The sequence below is a fragment of the Sesamum indicum genome, linkage group LG6 (assembly GCF_000512975.1).
Source record: "Sesamum indicum cultivar Zhongzhi No. 13 linkage group LG6, S_indicum_v1.0, whole genome shotgun sequence".
Classification (NCBI taxonomy): Eukaryota; Viridiplantae; Streptophyta; class Magnoliopsida; order Lamiales; family Pedaliaceae; genus Sesamum; species Sesamum indicum.
The window spans coordinates 24,568,244-24,588,286 of NC_026150.1; the positions used below are offsets into that span (position 1 = coordinate 24,568,244).

Consider the following 20,043-nt stretch of genomic DNA (forward strand, 5'->3'; position numbering starts at 1 on the left):
ATTTATAAGTCATCTTTTAAATATATTATTTTTTTTACGTACCTTTTGTTTTTTTTTGGATGAGAATTAAGGGTGGGCGTAGGGTCGAATCGACTGCAAATTCTCTTCAATTTGTTTTGTTTGAGTGAATTGGGGGCTGAGTAATGGATTTAAGAGTTGGGTTTTAATTTTAACTTTAGAAATTTGATCGTGTTTAAGATGAGTCATGTGTTTTATCGTGGACTCGTCTTAAAGTTCTCCAAACTCATTCTAAATAATATATAGGTAAGTATGACTAATTTAGTTAGAATTTTTAACTTTTGTTGGATGTGTGAATTTAGATAGTATAAATTTTATTTTGTGGGATATTTATAAATAATAAGTTCAATTCTTTATCCCATCATATTATTTGACTAAATAAAAAAGCAGTTAATTCGATTAGATAATATAGGTCGATGGACAGACCAAACTTAAAACAACTCGAGACAAATTTTGGGTTTTATTAGGGATGGGAGAGAATGGAGCAATGGAAGAAATTATAGAGGCAGGGTGTCAAGACCTATCCAAACTCTAGGTCCCATTGACGCACATTCGGCCACTGGACCACTCTAGCAGGCCGATCACAAATCTTTGCTGACGGACACTGAATTTCATGAAATTTCGCATAGTTTTAGAGTTTTAGGTCGAGATCCTCTTGTCATTGTACACTTATAAATACACATGAATATTGACATGCAAAGGTTTTAATATATAATTATAGGACTAATCAATAAGTACTAAATAAATTTAAATTAATAAAAAACTAGATTATAAGTTGAAGCTTGAATATATTAAAAATAAGAAGGGTTAAATTAGAGACTTCAAAATTTATTTGGGGTCAAATATATAAATTAAGAAAATAAGAAACAAAAGTTGAATTTGAGTAAGAGTTTGATATATATATATATATATATATATATTAGTATTTTAAATAAAGGGTGTTAAATTAAGTGGCGGCACGTGTGATTTAATTGAGAGTAGCACTACTTTGAAGTTTATACCACTGTAAAAAGAATATCTTATAGTAACGGCTTTTGTAACGGTTAAATTAAAATTTTGTAATATTTTTTAATAATTGTAAAGGCTCTTGTAACGGATAATCTCCCTCAGCAAAACGTTATAAGATATATGTAATGGTTTATTTTGTGGCCGTTACAACTTGTAACAGATTTCATATCAGATGCAAAGTCGTTATAATATTTGACCAAATACAAAAATTTTAAATCTAAATCATTATCCCCGTCAGCCACTTGACCACGCTAGCAGCCTGCTCACAAATCTTCATAGACAGCCACTGAATTTAATGAAATTCTGCATAGTTTTAGAGCCTTAGGTGAAGATCTTTTTGTTATTGTATATTTGTAAATACATATGTATATTATAATTAACATGCTAAGATTTGAGCACATGATTGTAGGATTAATCAATAAGTAATAAATAAATTTAAATTAATTGATAAATAAATTATAAAGTTGTAGCTTGAATACATTAAAAATGAGAAGGGTTAAATTAGAGACTTCAAAAATTATTTGGGATAAGAAAATAAACAAAATTGGAATTTGAATAAGAGTTTGATATATATATATATATATATGTATTAAAATTTAAAAAAAAGGGTCCAAATAACATAAATATATATATGTATGTATATAAGTGATGTGGTCAAGAATTTTTTGCTAAAGGATAAAATTGAAAATTTTACCACGATACAATTGCACACCAGGTGAAATGCAATTTTTGTAAGAGTTGCAGTTTTCAAGAGAATTGTGTCTCAATCAATGAATAGTAACTTGCCTTTAAAAAATTAATATTTTGATATTTATAGTAGTGTTGAAAGTTATATGGTGTGGTGGGTTGCATTTGCTTAAGGTGTGTCTCATACATATCAAATTACTTTTTTACCCTTACAATTTAATATATATTTTTACTAATGTATATCATACAGCCCCCCACTCTCGGATGGAATATGCACTTGCCAGTGTAATATTTTGTACGAGAGTAAATGTTAAAGAAAGCTGATTAAATATAATAAATGGGAGTGGTTGGGTGGGGTGGGAGCTATTAATTGCCTTCCACCTACTTACTTATACTTTTTTTTTCTTCATTTGGCTTCCTTCCATTTGCATCTCCAATTTCCAAACATCTCTGCATAATGGCTAGCAAATACAACTCACTTAGTTAAATTTTGCTTCTCTTTACATTTGGTGCACTTGCTTTGTATTTTACTTTAGTGAAAAATGTGGAGTGGAGAGGGTGAATGTGAAAATAGCCGACAGGTGATGGCATGCCCGATGGAAGGGAGGGCACGACGAAGGTGGGGGGAGGCGCGGGGTGAGATTTCGAGCTGGGGGGAGGAGGCCCCCCTCCCAGCTCGAGGCAGCTCCTCGAGCTGGAGGGGCGAGACCCCCTTTCCAACCCGAGGCCGTGCCTCGAGCTGGGGGCTGCGGGGCGGAGGCCCCTCCCTCGGGTGATCCGGTACTGAGGTTCGGTAGAGGAGAATTTTTGGACTTTATTCCCCCTGTCGAAAAAGTTTGGGATGATCTTCCTCCGTACCTAGAAGGCTATTCACCCGACCATGTTGCCGCGATTATGAGTTTGCCTAAGTGTCCTTCTTTTGACTCAGGTGAGAATTTAGAGGATTTATCTGATTTTGAGTTAGACTCGACGGGGTTTAGGCGTAGCGAACAATGTGCTGATATAGCATCAGATGGGGAGGCTGGCTCCGAGCGATGTGAGACTGACGATGAGGTCGTCAGTGAGGATGAGGAGACTGAAAGTGAAGGGGAGGAGGTTGAAAATGATAGTGAGGCAGAAATTACAAAGGTGTCTGCCCGGCCGAGTGTAGTTGTGGTGTTGGGGGTTGATTGGAGACGTCCGGGCGTTCCTGGTTATTGCATCCCGCATTGTCGCATGGTGGATATTGTACTTGCGACAGCGTTTTGACTAGAGAGCAGCTTGTCGTCATTCGGGTGACTTATAGGGTACCCTCCGCACACAAGTTTATTCTTCCCACTCGGGGTCGCAGGGATCCTCCAGCTGAGTGTTTCACTGTTTATACTAGCTATCTTGATAACGGATTTTCTATTCCTCCTCATCCTTTACTTTTCAAGGTGATTCGGAGTTATGGTATTTGTGTTAGCCAACTTACGCTAAATTCGTTTATGTGTTTTGAGGGTTGGAAACACCGTCTTTTAGAGTTAGGGCTTCCGTTGACTCTAGAAAGTTTTCACGCTTTGTGGACTGTCCGCCGCATGGTGGAAGTGTCTGTTTCTTCTGATGACGGGCGGTATTTTTACTTCACTCCTCAGAAAGCTTTTAGGTTTTTGGAAGGGTTCGTTTTCTCTAAGGGTCCTTGGAAGGAAATTTTTTTTTTCATTAGAGATGATGGTTGGGGTTTGGCCTCAGAGTGGAGTAGCTCGCCTATCAAGATTACTCACCGTAAGGAATTTGGGAAATTGCGTCAGGGGGGTTACCTCCTGAGGAATTGAGTGTTCGCCAGGCGGGTTCTATTCCACTCCTTTTACTTGGGCTTCGCGGATTACGTCCAGATCGTAGACGTCACAAGCTCGAGACCTGGTCTGCATGCTTAGCGTCGATGCAAATTTTCCCACAGACGGCGCCAATGATGTGGTCGAAGTTTTTTTGCTAAAGGATAAAATCAGAAATTTTACCACGACACAATTGCACACCAGGTGAAATCCAATTTTTGTAAGAGATGCAGTTTTCAAGAGAATGGTGTCTGAATCAATGAATAGTAACTTGCCTTTAAAAAATTAATATTTTGGTATTTATAGTAGTGTTGGAAGTTATATGGTGTGGTGGGTTGCATTTGCTTAAGGTGTGTCTCATACTTATCAAATTACTTTTTTACCCTTACAATTTAATATATTTTTTTTTACTAATGTATATCAATAAGAGATAATGGAGGATAAAGTAAGGTTAAATTAAGTGGCGGTACGTGTGCTTTAACTGGGAGTAGCACCACTTTGAAATTTATACCACTACAAAAAAATTATTTTATAATAACAGCTTTTGTAAAGGTTAAATTAAAATTTTTTAATATTTTTTTAATAATTGTAACGACTTTGGTAACATATAGTTTCCATGGCTCTTTTAAGCGTTATAAAATATTTGTAATGGCTTCTTTTGTGGCCATTACAACTTGTAATAGACTTTATACCGAATGTAAAAGTTGTTATAGTACTTGACCAAATACAGAAAAAAAATTTGAAACAGCCAAATTAAATTTGATATATGTATTACTGGAACGATCATTTTAACACATAGTTATGAGGCAGCTTCAAAATTGGAATGGTCTTTTTTATTCTCGTTGTAACGGCCTTGTTATTTTGTTACGGTTTTTATCTCAAGTTTTATAATAATGTTTTCAGCACATGTTGTAACGGTCTTTGTGGCTCCTATTGTGAATGTTGCTTTTAGTTTTTGTACCGGTCTATTACTATTTTTTATCCTGCTTTAGTAACCATTTTTTAAATGGCCTTTCTAAAACTTGATAACTCTCTTTATACTGTCTTGCTTTCATATGATACTAATTTCTAATCCATAAACCGTTACAAAAGCCCTTACAAAATTAAAATAATTTTTATATTATTTATTTATGTTTAGTTTATTTAATATTTATTTTTGTAAAAATAAATTATTGAATTTTTTGTTATATATGTAGTTTAATTTTGTTTAATGTGAAATGTTATATAAAAAACATACAATATAGCAATAAAATAAAAACAATTCAATTAGTAAATAAAAATATTGTTAAACATTGTATTTTTATAAATACAAAAATCCTAATCTAAATTATCCTCCCCATCAGCAACATTTGTATCGTCGTTGTCCTCGTCGTTGGGTGCCGGCGATCAGTTGGATGCTGGGACGGATGGGCGGTGGAGCCGGCCACATGGTCGCCATCCTCTGCATCCACTCCTCGAGCCTCGTGACGGATCATCAAGGTCGGAGCACAGCGATTGGGGTGGTGAGTGCGATGGAGCAGTGGACGAGCTGGGTTGTGATGGTTCAACAATCGTGTGGTAAGCCTCGACGCTGGAACTGAATACTCGGCCTTTTTTTTGGCCTCTTGCTGCTAACAACCACAATTGTTGCTCGGTCTGGGCCACCAAGCCTTAAGAGGATGATGGAGGATCTTGATTACTGTGTGGCTGGGTTTGGCATTTCTCCATCATCCTCGGGAATAACTCTTGCAACAAATTAGTTTATTAGTAAAACTTTAAAAAAACTAATATAATTTCAACAATTAATTATAACATACTTACTGCGACCTCCGCTGCCTTCGGGCCGCTCCATTCATCGTCTTCCTTTTTCTTATAGCACTTCTCGAACGCCTCTTCTACTTGACACAGCGTTTGAGTTGTGCCTCCGTTTACAAACCATTTAAAGAAAAGATTAAATTAAATTAATACTATAGATTAAAATACTTACCATCTTACTCTTGTGGGCCCAAGGAGGTCGACCCCCAGCAATAGACGGTAGCTGCTGCGGCCAGGTTGGCTCCATTGTTGGTGTTATTTTAAGCCAACTACGACTGAAAATTTGTGCTGGTGCTAGATCTCATCGACTAGCCACAACGGTCAGACCAACTAATTTCGCGCGTCTGCAAACCGCTTCTCCAGGAACTTACCTGCTTGCATCTTGACGACCTTGAACATGGACTCGTCATCACAGTCCCACTGGTAAGTGGCAAATTTCGCATACTAAAAAAATACAAGTATTAGATAAAAATAAATACTCACATTTCAAAATAAATACTTACTATTCTCACCTTTAAATTATTAAACCAGAATAGCTAGTACTCTTGTGGAATCTGCTATATGGCCCAGAGGGATGCGGATAATGGCATTGGATCGTAGCATTGGTTGCACTGTGAAAATTTCTGTCTGATTCCAAACATATTATACTTCAAATATTAAAACATACACCAAATGCAAAAACAAACCTAGCACGTCCCTGTTGGATGATCACAAACCCAATCCTAAGTGACCTACTAAGCCCGCAGTGAGTCTATGGTTAATCTAGGGTGTGGCTAACTATTACAAAATAGTAACCCGTTATCATTCTAATGGGTCTTCCCCTTTATTTTTCTTCCGTCGTGAGCTCCACCTAACGGGCTCAGGTCTTCATCTCCTTGCAAGCTTACATTTATCAAAGTAAATGAAACCTCACAATCCTAACTATACTCATTACAATTGAAATTGAAAACCCAAATCAAAGTTGGGTGCAGTACAAAAGGAGGGAGAAAACAAGCTTTATTATTTAAATGCTAAAAATGAAAGAAGGAATTAAAACAAAGAGACACACAGGCCTCACCCAATAGTAAACAGCTGGCCACCCGCGCGCGGAGGCACTCCTGCCTGCGCTGGGCGCGCGGGCGCTCTGCCAGCATGCACGCCAGGCAGCAAGCAGGTCGCTGCCTGCGCGTGCCCAGCCGTATGCCCTGCTGGCCAGTGACTGGCCTGTGGGGCAACAACCGTCGTACTGCTCTATTTTTTATTTTTTTTTAATTTCTGCAATTAAAAACTAAAATAAAACCATGCATTTATAGAAAATTCAATTTTCAAAAAATGCATAGATATCCATAAAGCAAAATTAATACATATTTTCTAAATATATAATCATGCTTCAAAGCATAAAACATATTTTCCAAAAAATCATTAAACACATTGTTCATGCTCAACACATAATAACATGTTAATCCGAAAGCCACAACACCGAACCGGGCTCTGATACTACTGAAAGAATCGGTATGGCCCGGTGAAGCGTGAAATAAAAAAATTATTTAAAACGGTTCAAATGGGTGTTTTTTTTGAAACTCTCGGGCGTTCGGTGTTTGTCAAAATCATAATAATAAACATACAAACATGCTAGACAAATGCTAGAGGATGAAACAAAACATGAAACTTTACCTTTCTGTTTCTGTAGATGAGCAGCAACGTGCGTTGCTCCCTTTACGTTCTCCCATTCCGTTCACTTTAGGATCCAAATTAGAAACCCTCTAATTTGTCCACACCACATTATGAAAAGATATAGTTCTTGTTCTATTGGTAGATAGAACAAAGAACAAGAAGAAAAACGACTACAAACTAACACTATTGTTTAGTGCTTTTGGGTTGTTTTATGTTCTAATTTGAGTCCAATTCAATATAAAACAAAAAGGAGAATATTTTTGAGACAGAAAAGGAGCAAAATTCGTGGCTAGTGTTATGGTTATGCTTGATATGTGTATAGTTTTGTATATCACATACAATTAAATTCAAAATTCAATAACTACCAAGTTTGCCTCTAAAGCAACCTATGCACACACATTCATATAACGTCCAACCATAATGAAATAATCACTCCATCATGTTCATCATGGTGAGGAGTTTCAACTCCTTAACTTGCTCCAACCTCTCCCAAATGGGCTTTGACTTTAAGTATGCACCAGACTTGATTTAATTTGATTAAATCAAGCCCAACCAAAGTCCATTGGATAATAATTGATTGAATTAATTTTAGCCTAATTAAGTCCAAAGATTCATTTAATCCAATTAAATAAATCTAAGTCCAAATACTAATTAATTAACCCAATCAATTAATTAAGCCAAAACCTAATAAATTAATCCAATTAATTTAAAGGTGTTAAGTCCAAAATTAATTAATTCAATTAATTAATTCTTGAGCCATCCATCAAATGAATTATTAGATAAATGATCCAATCATTTATATATTCTCCTTGAATTAATTTAATCAAATTAAATTAATTTGTTTCTTCTTGAATTCATTCCAAATTAATTCCACCAATTTCATAGTGATTTGTGTGTGACTCTTTAGGTTCACTCTCAACTAGACTTGGGCATTGTGTCCAATACTAATAATTAATTAAATCTAATTTAATAAATTATTTCTAATTAACCACTAATCGGGAACTCTCGTTACCATGGGTGGCCGCCTAGCAACAGATGTTGGCGTGAATATTTAGACTCTTGAGTTCCATACATGTATGGTCCTTCCGTCGATCATCTCCTAGCCTTAGTCTAGGGCATGAAATTGGGCGTCGATTTCCATCTTGGATCAGGCAACTATGCTGAATACTTGAGATGCGTTTACTCTATTGATCGAAAAACGAAAATATTTCCTATTCGACCAATCGCTATGGCCCATAGACTTATAGAGTTTAAACCATCTCATAGCGCATAGGAGATATATCCATCATTACTGATAGGGGACTAATTCTATCTTGAAATCCACTGTCCTCACTACTTACTCCAGCTACATTGGATAAGATTTATAACGAACACATCGACGACCCAATCATCTCTCACCCGATCAAGATATAGCCATCATATGTATGCGACTGCCATGATTTCTCAAGTTCAAGGGTTAATCCTAAACTATCGGAGCCGGGAATTCAAAGCATACCGATGAAGCCTCCATGGCTTCCGTATGACGAGTTCCGCGAGTCAGTTCAATTAGTTAGCAACCTAGTCAACTATTCTACTAAAATTGCATAGACATCCCATGTCTGTCGCCGATCAAGCACGACACTTATCTAGTGAATACAATACTTAGTTCAAATCTCTATAGGATTCTCGATGCCCAGTCTCGAGGTCCTCTACTTGGATCGTTCTAGACCAACCCTCAGAAGTTGGTTCCATAGCTGCCATCCAATGCGCAGTCCAACTACATGGGTTATTAAATTGATCTGCGGGCATTTGTTGTGATGTTAAAACACCGTTCAACATAAATATTAAGCACAACAAACAAAATAAATGCTTACTACATTCATCAAGATAATTTACATTCATAATGGTTGCTAAATGATTCTCAAAATCCCCAATCCAATTGACTTTTTGGTCACCATTTCTAACAGTATATGTTTTGGAATGAAAGACTCATCTACGTTAATGCGCTCCATGCATGTTGGGGAAGCATCAAATGAAAGGCAACCGGGATCAATTTCTGAAACGTGACAGTCGTGGCTTTTAATTGCCGTGCATCCTTAACTCCATCATGTCGACATAGCGGGCAATGTTAGACGTATATCCATTGGAAAACCTAAGACCATGAATCCATTCACATATCCTCTTTTTTCTACGCCTTCTTTACGGTATAAACTGGTTTAGGCATGGGCTCGGTCTCTGTTCGTCCACGTCAAGCTCCGACCGATTACATATGATTTTTAAGTCCTTCTGTGCATTCAAATTATCATTTGTCTTTCCTTTTATGTCCATCACCGTGTTCAATATATTGTCAAATATATTTTTCTCAATGTGCATGTCATCAAGGTTGTGTCGAATCAGATGCGTCGCCTAGTATAAAAGATCTTAGAAGATGCTTTTCTTCATCTACTTGTGGTAGCTACTATAGCCCAAAGGTAGTGTCAACGTTTGTTCAAGTGCAGGACTGAAGTCTACAACCCAATGCAGATTTGCTCTCCTGTCAGCCTCAGACGTGGAACCTTATATTCCACCTGATTCTTTGTAAAAACTTTCTTGTTCCTTTGGTAGGGATGTTCCTCTGGGAGAAACTATCTGTGACAGTCAAAATAGCATGCCTTACTACCGTGCTGCAGACGAAATGCCCGTGTATCATCCATACAAACTGGATATCACATAATAACCGTGATACTCCAGACGTCGTCCCATAAGTAGGTAGGTCATTCACAATCCACATCAATGCCTGCATAATGAATGCCTGGTCTGTGGCATTATCGTATGTTCGAAAACCCACATACCACAATTGCAATAGCTCCTCAATCAACGGCTCCAAGTACACATTGATCAAACGCTTAGGATTAGAAGGGCCAGGAATCACCATCGTAAGAAACATATACTCAGAACTCATTCATATACTCTGGGGGAGATTGTATGGTGTAAGTATAATGGGCTAACATGAATCCGTATGACCGTACTTCCCGTGTAGTTCAAACCATTTGCGCAGAGGCCTAGACGAACATTACGCGACTCTTCTGTAAAATTGGGATACGTCTGGTCAGACGGATGACATATGGAGCCCTCTTCCTTCTGATATGTCGTATGCCACGTAATGTGCTCCGTAGTTGCTCTCAAAGCATACAACCTCTACAGGACAAGTAGTAAGCAGCAGGTAGTTAAGAACGGCATATGGGACTTCTTGTGGCAGAGGTCTCACCCCCTAATCGGCTTGTACTTAGCGTTTTCACAAAACTTACAGTATTCCAAATTGACGTCACCCTTCCAATAAAGCATGCAACAAGAAAATTAAGTAACGTGTAACTTTCGTACGATAGGAGGGAGTCTACTATATATAGGCAGCCAGATCGGATCTTTAATCTCTAGACAGGCGGTTGCCTTCGAGATAAGAACAACCTTCAACTCATCCTCCACCATTGCCATGTGTGCTGACATTTGGAGCCTATCCGTAGCAACGACTCCTAGATTTGATGTAGGACAGGTAATCTTACATGGACCGCCTCCTTCTCGAGCCCTCACTCAGGTTGGGTCTTCTTGCTTCTCCTAAGCTTCTTCGTTTTGTAGGGCACTTTGGGCTCCTAAGATTTTTCCTTCTATATGTGGGTTCCAATTTTTTTTTTTCCTTATTTTGGCCTAGGAGTAGTTGGAGTAACGAGCCTATCATTCTTTATATATGATTTATATATAGTGACTGTAAAAAAGAATACCCAAGGAGTTCCAGGTGGGAACAACGTCCATTATTTAATCAATAGGGCAAAGATTCACCGAATGATGTAGATCATACTATATTAATAACAAATTATACAAATTGAAAACATTGGCATTATAGCTTGCGGACGCATATTCAGCACTTGACTGGAAGTAAACTTGAAATAATAATTTCAATCCAGGGAATCTTCATAGAAGTTGCACTAGCTTGTAATTTCAATCCAGGGAATCTTGATGGAAATTACACGTTCCAATTGGACCCATCAATGGATAATAATGTCCAAAAGAGCAGCAATATTGGACTGTCCTAAACTAATACTTAATAGTCTAAATCATAATCCCAATAGTGAATAATAATGATGCAAAGAGCATAGCAGCATCGTGATACCGCTGTCCTAAGCTAATACTAAATCATTAATCTTTTTTAACTATTTCTTAATGAGTCACAAGTTCAATATCGCTGTCATCAGCCATGACTTCTTTCTCTTTTCCATCGTCTTCTCCGTCACCATCATCGATCTGTTTTTCCGTCACAGCGTTGGGGTCGATTTTTTTCTTGCACTTGAGAAAATTGACCAGCCCGCCAAGAGCAACGTCAGCATCGTCGCTCTTCATTAGCTCCTCTGCAACTTCTGCAGGCGTGACTTGCATGTTGTTGATCATATCCTCAATTTCCAAGAAACATGGGTGGTGGGAGTCGTGGAAATTGAGGTAAGTCGAGGCCAAGAGCTTGAACCCGTCGGGCGTGAGATAGGACATGTGAATGTGCATGTCCATGCGGCCAGGGCGGAGCAATGCCGGGTCGAGCTTGTCTTTGTTGTTGGTTGTGAATATGATGATCCTTTCGTCCCCGCAGCTCGACCACAGCCCATCTATGAAGTTTAGCAGTCCCGACAGTGTAAACTGCTAGGAAAAACATTTGGGTCAAGAACTACAAAAGCGACCATCATCTATGTAATTTTCGATGAATTTTCTATGAAATTGCAAGAAAGACGGTGTGACAGTGATTAAGGGTGTCTTTTTCTTGTGGGGACATGAAATTAGGTTCACTGAATCATGTTTCAATCAATGAAATTAGTGATGTATGACTAGTATCAGGACCACATTTTACATAAAGTCTCTTGTTCAATTCTTTGAAAATATACCCTGTCTTGCTTCTCTTCTATTACATTTATCATATGTAATACAGGTATATATACTCATATGTGAAAAAGCAATACGAATTTGCACTAAAAATACATGGACCGACAGAAATGGTTGCAAGAAACTGTGCAGATTTAATATAAACGAATAACCTGGGAAAAAATTTTCTAGGACAGGACATCAGTAGAAAATATAAAAAAGCTCATTAATCACTCAAATAGTGGATTTGAAAGCTGATTAATCACTAAAATAGTTGATCTGAAATTTGAAATGATACCAACTTTTTAACATCCGGAAATTGACGAGCATGACAAACCTCAAATGATGAAATATAAGTCGTCCAATTTGCAAACTCTGCCTACTAACCTGATGATCACGGGGACGGTGGCACTGTCCGTGTCCGTGTCCATCATGGCTGGCCGACGGCCCTTTCCTGTCAGGCAACTCCACTGTGCAATCGATGTCTTCGATAACGAGAATGGACCTGTTCCCAGTCCTCAGGAGCAACTTTCTCAAATCGGAATCACGCTTCACGTTCGTAAGCTCCAAGTCGTAGATATCAAACTTGAGGTAATTAGCAATAGCAGCGATCAAGCTGGATTTTCCAGTCCCTGGAGGGCCATACAGCAGGTACCCCCTCTTCCAGGCCCTGCCGACTTTCCTGTAGAACTCTTTCCTTCTCACAAACCTGTTTAAATCCTCGATTATAGACTTCTTTATACCTGGATCCATGGCAAGAGTGTCGAAAGTCGAGGGGTGTTCGAGATTAATCGAATCCCACACGATTGAAGATGAGTAGGAAGCTGCACAGGCTAGAGTATGCAATTTCACAATCTTGTTTTCAGCTTTTATCACCTTAGCCCTTTCGAGCACAAAAGGAATGTAAGAATCCAGGACCTTTTCCTTGTCCTTCTTGTCGAAACAAAGCTCAAAATACCGCTTCTCGGATTCAATCAAGACATTGTCAGTGTCCTCATCGATGACTTTCGACGTCTTTTTCCTCTCTTCATGAACGAATCTCCATTCCATCTCAACCCCATCATAGAAATCAGCAATCTTCTCACACTGCGCGAACTTGATGTTCACGCCGACGTCCTTGTGGCGCTTGCTGATTTTCAGGCGCTCAATATCGGGCCTGATTTTCGTGCAGAGATAGGTTTCAGCAGCAGTGTACACTTCATTGCCGGACATGCCGTCCCTTTCTTCGACAACAATTGTGGCATTGTTGGTCCTTGGCCTAAAGTAGTGGTGGATCATGTTGAGAACATATTGTTGCACCTGACGGGGCACAAGCTGGTTCAGCATGGTCTGGATCAGCATGATGAACGCCGAAACCGACGCGTAGGCGCCGAAGATCGTCGACGCCGGCGGAATGCTGGAGAATGATACCGCCATGGTTGTGAAGGTTTGGATTCACTTTCACTAGTTTCTTGCACAATGTGGAAAAGAGGATTGAGGACTCCTTACATAGTATGTAAACGAGTCATGAAGTGTCCAACTTCAACTTGGGAACTTAGAGAGAAAATGAGTTGAAGATGTATAAAAGGTTACAAATACATAATGTATATGTTCGGAAATTTTCTGTATTATTTTGTCGTGTAATAAATATACAATTTAAAAAAAATTAGGATTCTCATTTAATTATAATAACACCTGCCATGTGACTGGTGTAACAATAGTTCCGACAAGATTTTTTTCTAGGGATATATATATATATATATATATATATGGGAAATTCTACCAACAATCAAGTTTGGCTAGATTGGAATTTATTATAGGACTAGTGTAATACACTTTTTATGTGATTACAAGTACGATACACTTGATTTGATTTGAGCAAACATAATTTATGTAAAAATTTCTGCACACACATACTTTATGTTAATTGGAGGGGCATGCTTAATGTGTGGTTTGTCCTAATGTAAGAATGGGACAAGCCAAAAGAACTACAAAAGCCAAAAGGGTTTTTGTCCTAGCTGCATTATTTTAACAAGTTGTTTATGGGAATACAGCCAGGACTTGCCTTCTTTCCCTCAACCTTTTGATGTCAACAAACACATATATGGAGAAACCTAAGGTTGCAAGGAAACTCTATCTAAAGACTTGACTCCAGGGGATGGAAGCTTTTAGGATGTGCTGGTTGACGCACCACCGTTGGATTTGATCTCAAGTGAGGTCTCCAATCTACAGTCGACACTTGTCCTAATACCTAATATGTACTAAAGTGGTCCAATCCAATGGGTTTGTAGCCAGCTATCACAGTTTTGGTGCAGATGGGCCACAAGAATCAGTAACCAATGATTTCACAATTTATTTCATGATTCTTGGATTGATGGCCTCTACTAAAAAGGGGAAAGAGCTGCAGAAAGTTGGAAGGGGGTGATGAGGTCTATTGCAGGGGGCATCAGCGGAAAGAACCCTTTTGCCTGAAAAAGAATGGACTGGGAATTTCACATGGAGAAAATCAGTAGATATGAAATTAGGACATGCATGTCCATGGGGACTTTTATTTATTATGTGCCACTTGCTTCTTTGCACTTTGATTTTTATTCAAAAGTTGGTGCATTTGGGGCTGCTTGTGGGGTCATTTTGTTCAATGTGTCTCTTTTCCTAACAATCTTGTTGTTATGTGTCACAAAGCATCACTTTGGCTAAGTTTGGTACTCATTTTTAGAAAATCAATTGTAAAATATGGAGGTTATCCATCAGAATTTCTTGAAAGTCCAAACACGATAGCAATCCACTTATTTTTATCTCGGACAAATAGCAATCCGTCCTAAAAACCTGAAAACAAAACTGTTGATTTATACTAAAAGAACGGTCTACAAATCTTCGGACACACGGGGTCGACTATATACACCGGCGTTCCCTATATGTTGATGATTATATGTCTTACTTTATTCAAATCTAACTTTATACTTTTACCTTAAACATTAAAGGGTTTTGATTGAGGAGCATCCTAGCGAGCTTGACACGTCACAACTCCACCGATGAGAAAACCATCAGAGTTGGGGTTGCAAGATGCATCAGACAATCACAACTCAATCAAAAAATGAGTTGATTTATACCGTCAAACGCCATCATAAACATAGTATAATTTCAAAAAAAGGTTTTTAGAACTATAATTGCTGGGCTAAACTCACCCATAGAAAGGGGTAATAAGGAAAAGAGACCATGCTCATATCAACGACTACTCTCACATAACACGATTATCATAAACTTAGTGAGTGATTATTAGTAGAGCGTTGACGAGCCATTCTTGATTTCTATCAAGATTTTCGTACAAAGGGCAAATATATATATAGAGGGATATTGATCATTCGTAATACAAAATTCAAATACTTATCGATACATTTTATTTTTTGTAAATTTTTTCGATATGTCCACATATGGGACAATGTAGCCAAACCTTTACTGAGGAAGTAGGGTTCTTAGGTGGATATAATAGTTGAAATTGATAGGTTAAGAGAGAATCTGGCCCTGTGAAGAAGGTAAAAGCCTTTTGAAACTTCAAATGGCTTCTTCAAGACATGGAATGGCCATCCAGAAATGAATGTTAAGTACAAAAGGATGGAATGCTCAGAAATCATAATGCAGAGAAATAAAAACAAAGAATTCAAGTACAAAAGTAGTTACTTTAGCAGACAGTGCTCCAATCATATCCTGGCATCCAACTCACCATAACTATTACGAAATACTGAGAAAATCGCAAGTAAAATCAGACATCACGGTTTTTTCATGTACCAAAATTTGTGTCGGACGGACCAAAAAGACACCAAAAAGAGGATTACGTGTCAACCATTGACGCATAGTTCTGTTAATCAAGAAATGTCCCAAGACGAGTGGAAAAAATTGACAATGCTGCATTTTAATGTCCCTTGTCCTGACGTGCAGAAATATATATTAATATTTTTATAATAATGTTTTTTATTTGAAGTAATGATGGTATGCTGACAACTTTGAATACTTAGGTTAATGCAGAAATGTAAAAACAGCTCAAATGGATTTTGGAATCATTAGAATAGGGTTCTGAGTTGTATATATCATGGCCAGGATTTCATGGGACATTTTGTTCTTGTTTGAATATCAAATGTTTGTATGCCGGTCTTTTTAGCGACAATGTTTTGAAAATCGAATTGATTTTAAATTGGATAAATTATTTGATTGTTAGGTTGCTAGAGTGAACAAATTAAATCGGCTTAAAATAAAGATTGATTGGATAAAATACATAAAATCTTTCTGTATTTTAAAAAGTCGGCTAAAATCTTCTTTTTGTTTTAAAAATAGGCTAAAAATGCCCCAGTATTTTGTAAAGTTCAGCAACAAACACCCTTTCTGTTAGTAATTAACGGAGAGTGCATTACACGCGCTCTTTGTGCCTGTAGGAGTATTTTTTAAGTGTTTTTGACCTTTTTCTTAGGTGTTTTTTACTAAAATATAATTTTTTATTTTTATTTTGTTTTTGTATTTTTTATAATTTAAATTAAAATGTTAAATTATTATTTAATTTATTTAATATTAAATATTAAATTAAATTATATTTAAATTCAAATAATTTTTATAATTTTGTTAATTGTTAAATCTAAAATTATTTTTAATCAATTAAAATACATATTAATTACAATAATTATTATTAAAATTATTCTTAATTAGCTAAAATATTTAATTGTTATAATTATTTAAAATCTTCTTAATTAATATAATTAAAATTAATTAAGAATTAAAAAAAAAAGAAAAAACTTAACGATTAAGATGAACATTTTAATACCTTCAATTTGAGTTTTAGTCAATCGAAAAGACTGTGTTCAAGACACAACTGTCGAACATATTTGCTGTCGATTCTTCGTTGTCAGGTCGAATCTTGGTCTCAGACCATCACCATCAGACTTGTCTCTTGAAGATGATTCTAATGAGATCGAACTCATTTTTGGTAAAAGTTTGTGGAGATACGACGGTTTTAAGAATTCGCACCGTCATGATGGAGATGGTGGTGAGGTGGAGGGGGGGTGGAGTGGGGTAGTTAGTATTATTTTTTATCTATAATAATAATATATATTTTTTATTTTAAATTATTTATATATAATATAAGTTAAATAATTATTGAATCTAGGCCTTTCATTTTTTTTAAATCTAATTCTTGAAATTAATTGATTAGATCTAACGATCAATATTTGATAAAAATAATCCAACGATCATTAATATAAGAAGCAATATATATTAAGTAAGGATATAACAGTCATTTTATAAAAAAATTAACACCGTCAGTTGGATTAACGAAGACGCGGCAATTAAGCTGAATTTTACAAAACACAGGGGAGGGGGTTTAGCCTATTTGTAAAATAAAAAAGAGTTTTTAGCTAACTTTTTACAACACAGGGGGATTTTATACATTTTATCCCCGATATATGCATATATATATTATACATAAGGGATAATCACATTCCCTTCTTTTAAAGTTCGGTATAATTACATGTAATCTTCTTGTGGTTTGAAAATTTGCATCTAATACTCCTGATATTTGCTTCTGTTAGTTAAAATTTATCGAATTTGGTATATTAATAAAAAAAAGCCAGAGAAACGTTCATGTTTACCTTAATTGACTTAAAACTAATTTATTGTAAGTTAAATAAATTTTTTTATGATCAAATTACCACTATTTGACTCACAATAAGTCAATAATAACAAGTCAGTCAAGGGTAAATGGTCATTTTTCATTCAGTTTGTTTATTATTAACAATACATTTTGACGAATCGAGAAACCTATTTATTACATGAAAACAAATCTCAAACATACCATGTGAAATTATGTTCTGTATATGTTTTCTCCATTTAGGAGAAAATATATAAATACAACTACATTTAGGAAAGAATCCTATAAAAAGAAAAGCTATATATATAAAACTTGTATAATTAATAGTACATCATCCCTATACTCAAGAGGTCTATCTCTACAATCAAGAAAATAATCCCAACAATTAATGAGATGAATCCTATGATTAATGAAATGAACACATGTTAACACTCTCCCTCAAGTTGGAGCATAGTTATCTATCATGCCCAACTTGCCTATTATAGTACTTGAGACAGCTTTCGTGAGTATATCGGCCACTTCATCTTCTGACTTGAAAAAAGGAAATTGAATAACCTTATGATCTAATTTCCTTGATGAAATGCCGGTCAACTTCAACATGCTTGGTACGATCATGTTGTACAGGATTCTGAGCAATTTTTAGAGCTGCTTTATTAGGATTAATAATATTTTTGGTCTAATAAGTGAATTTGGTTTAAATTTTGGTCTCATACTAAGGTCAATTCGCACATTGAGTCCCATATATGGATTTTCTTTTTTCAATTTGGGAATCATTGAGGGATTTTCGTCCAATTGATAACGACAACTGCTATCTCATTTAGTCATTATAATCAAAATAAGGGTAAATTATATTTTTGGTCCCATAAGTGGACCTATTTTCAATTTTGGTCCCATAAGTGGACCTGTTTTCAATTTGGTCCCACACGTAAATGTGCGAATTGACTTGAGTGTGGGACCAAAATTGAAAAAATGTCTACTTATGGGACAAAAAATATAATTTATCCTTATTTTGATTGTATTGACTAACGGAAAGAGCAGCTACCATTATCAATTGAGCGAGAGTCCCTCAGTAGTCCTCAAATTGAAAAAAGAAAATATATATGACACTCAATGTGTGAATTGACCTGAGTGTGGGACCAAAATTAAAAATAAATTCAATTATGGAACAAAAAATGTAATTTTCCCACTTCATTATCACAATATGGATTCATAGGTTTTGCATCCTCAATTCCCAAGTCTGACAGAACTCGTTTAATCCACAATAATTTACATATGCCTTGTGCCATACCTCGAAATTCACCTTCTACACTTGACCCAACAACTTTTTATTTCTTGCTTTTCCCGAGTTACAAGATTTCCTTCTATAAATGTAAAGTAACATTGTCTGGATCTTCTAGTTGTTTGGTCACCTACCCAATCCTTCAATGTTTGATACACTATTTTTTTATAAGAATAAACCTTTTTTTGGAGAGCCCTTCAAATACCTTAAGATTCGAGTGTTCTTCACTCGGTTGATGCATATATTGATTGACAATACTTACTGCATAGGCTATATTCGGCCTTGTGTGAGATAGATAAATTAGCCTTCTGACCAATCACTGATAGCAACTTGATTTGGAAACATTTCAAGCTTATGATTTATTTCTATAGGTGTTTCAGCTGATTTGCAACCGAGCATTCCCTTCCGTTCTTGTAATAGCTTCATTTCTTCTGAATCATCTCCTGTTAAAACCATGTCATCAACATATACAACCAGAGCCATCACTTTCCCTTCTTTGTGTTTTATAAGCAAAGTATGATCTGCAATACTTTGTTTATAGCCAAATGTTTCCATAGCTATGGAAAACCTCCCGAACCAAGCTTTGGGGGATTGTTTGAGTCCATACAATGACTTCTTCAGTTCATAAACTTATTTTGTGTTTTCTGGATCAAGTCTCACACCTGGTGGCGGCTTCATGTATACTTCAGACGTGATGAGTACATACATATGTTAATATAAAAAATAAAATATAGCTATTATTTTTTATTTTTTATTTTTAATTATATATGTTTAACCGATCACTCAACTCCCAACCAGAAAATGACATAAACATTCAAAATTCAGTACTTAATTTTCAATTTATGTAATATGTTAGGCTCTTTTGAAACTTATAATGTTAACGTTGGGATATGAATGATATGCTTCAACGGTGGAACCGCTTTGAAATTGAATATTTCTTATATTATAAATGACAAGCTTAAAAATCGCATAATTAAATATTGTTGATCACGATCAAATAAATTAATATAAAAACTTAAATTTTGAACGTGATTAAAAAAGATTTATCGTGGGCCTAGTTAGGACTAAAGCATTTGTCATGATTCTTAACTATGAACAGAACATTTGACATGATTTTTAACTATAAATAATTAATTAAGCTCGTTTATTAAAATAACAACCATCAATAGTGGTTGGAAAAGCTATAATTAACTACTATTTGAAACTCCATATGATAATTTTATTATAAATAATTAAAATTGGTACAAAATTTGGATTGGGAGTGATTTCATAAATCTAAAAAATCATGATTTGTGTAATTTTCAAATTAAAAGATTTATATGAGGATGCAGCATAAACAAGAA

At 36.1% G+C, this 20,043-nt stretch overlaps 1 protein-coding gene across 1 annotated transcript; it reads right to left on the bottom strand.

The window, feature by feature from the left end:
• LOC105165763 (AAA-ATPase At3g50940-like) lies at positions 10,860–13,413 on the bottom strand. The gene is made up of 2 exons (XM_011084888.2): positions 12,198–13,413; positions 10,860–11,591 (listed from the first exon to the last, which is right to left on the bottom strand). The coding sequence occupies exons 1-2, from the start codon at positions 13,224–13,226 to the stop codon at positions 11,124–11,126; spliced, it is 1,497 nt and encodes a 498-aa protein (XP_011083190.1). The 5' UTR covers positions 13,227–13,413; the 3' UTR covers positions 10,860–11,123.

What these genes read in the sequence shown, in the direction of transcription:
- LOC105165763 (XM_011084888.2), bottom strand. Translation starts at nt 13,226, where the DNA reads ATGGCGGTATCATTCTCCAGCATTCCGCCGGCGTCGACGATCTTCGGC. An exon ending in ACCGTCCCCGTGATCATCAG is followed by an intron (nt 11,592 to 12,197) that starts GTTAGTAGGCAG and finishes TTTTCCTAGCAG; the next exon opens with TTTACACTGTCGGGACTGCT.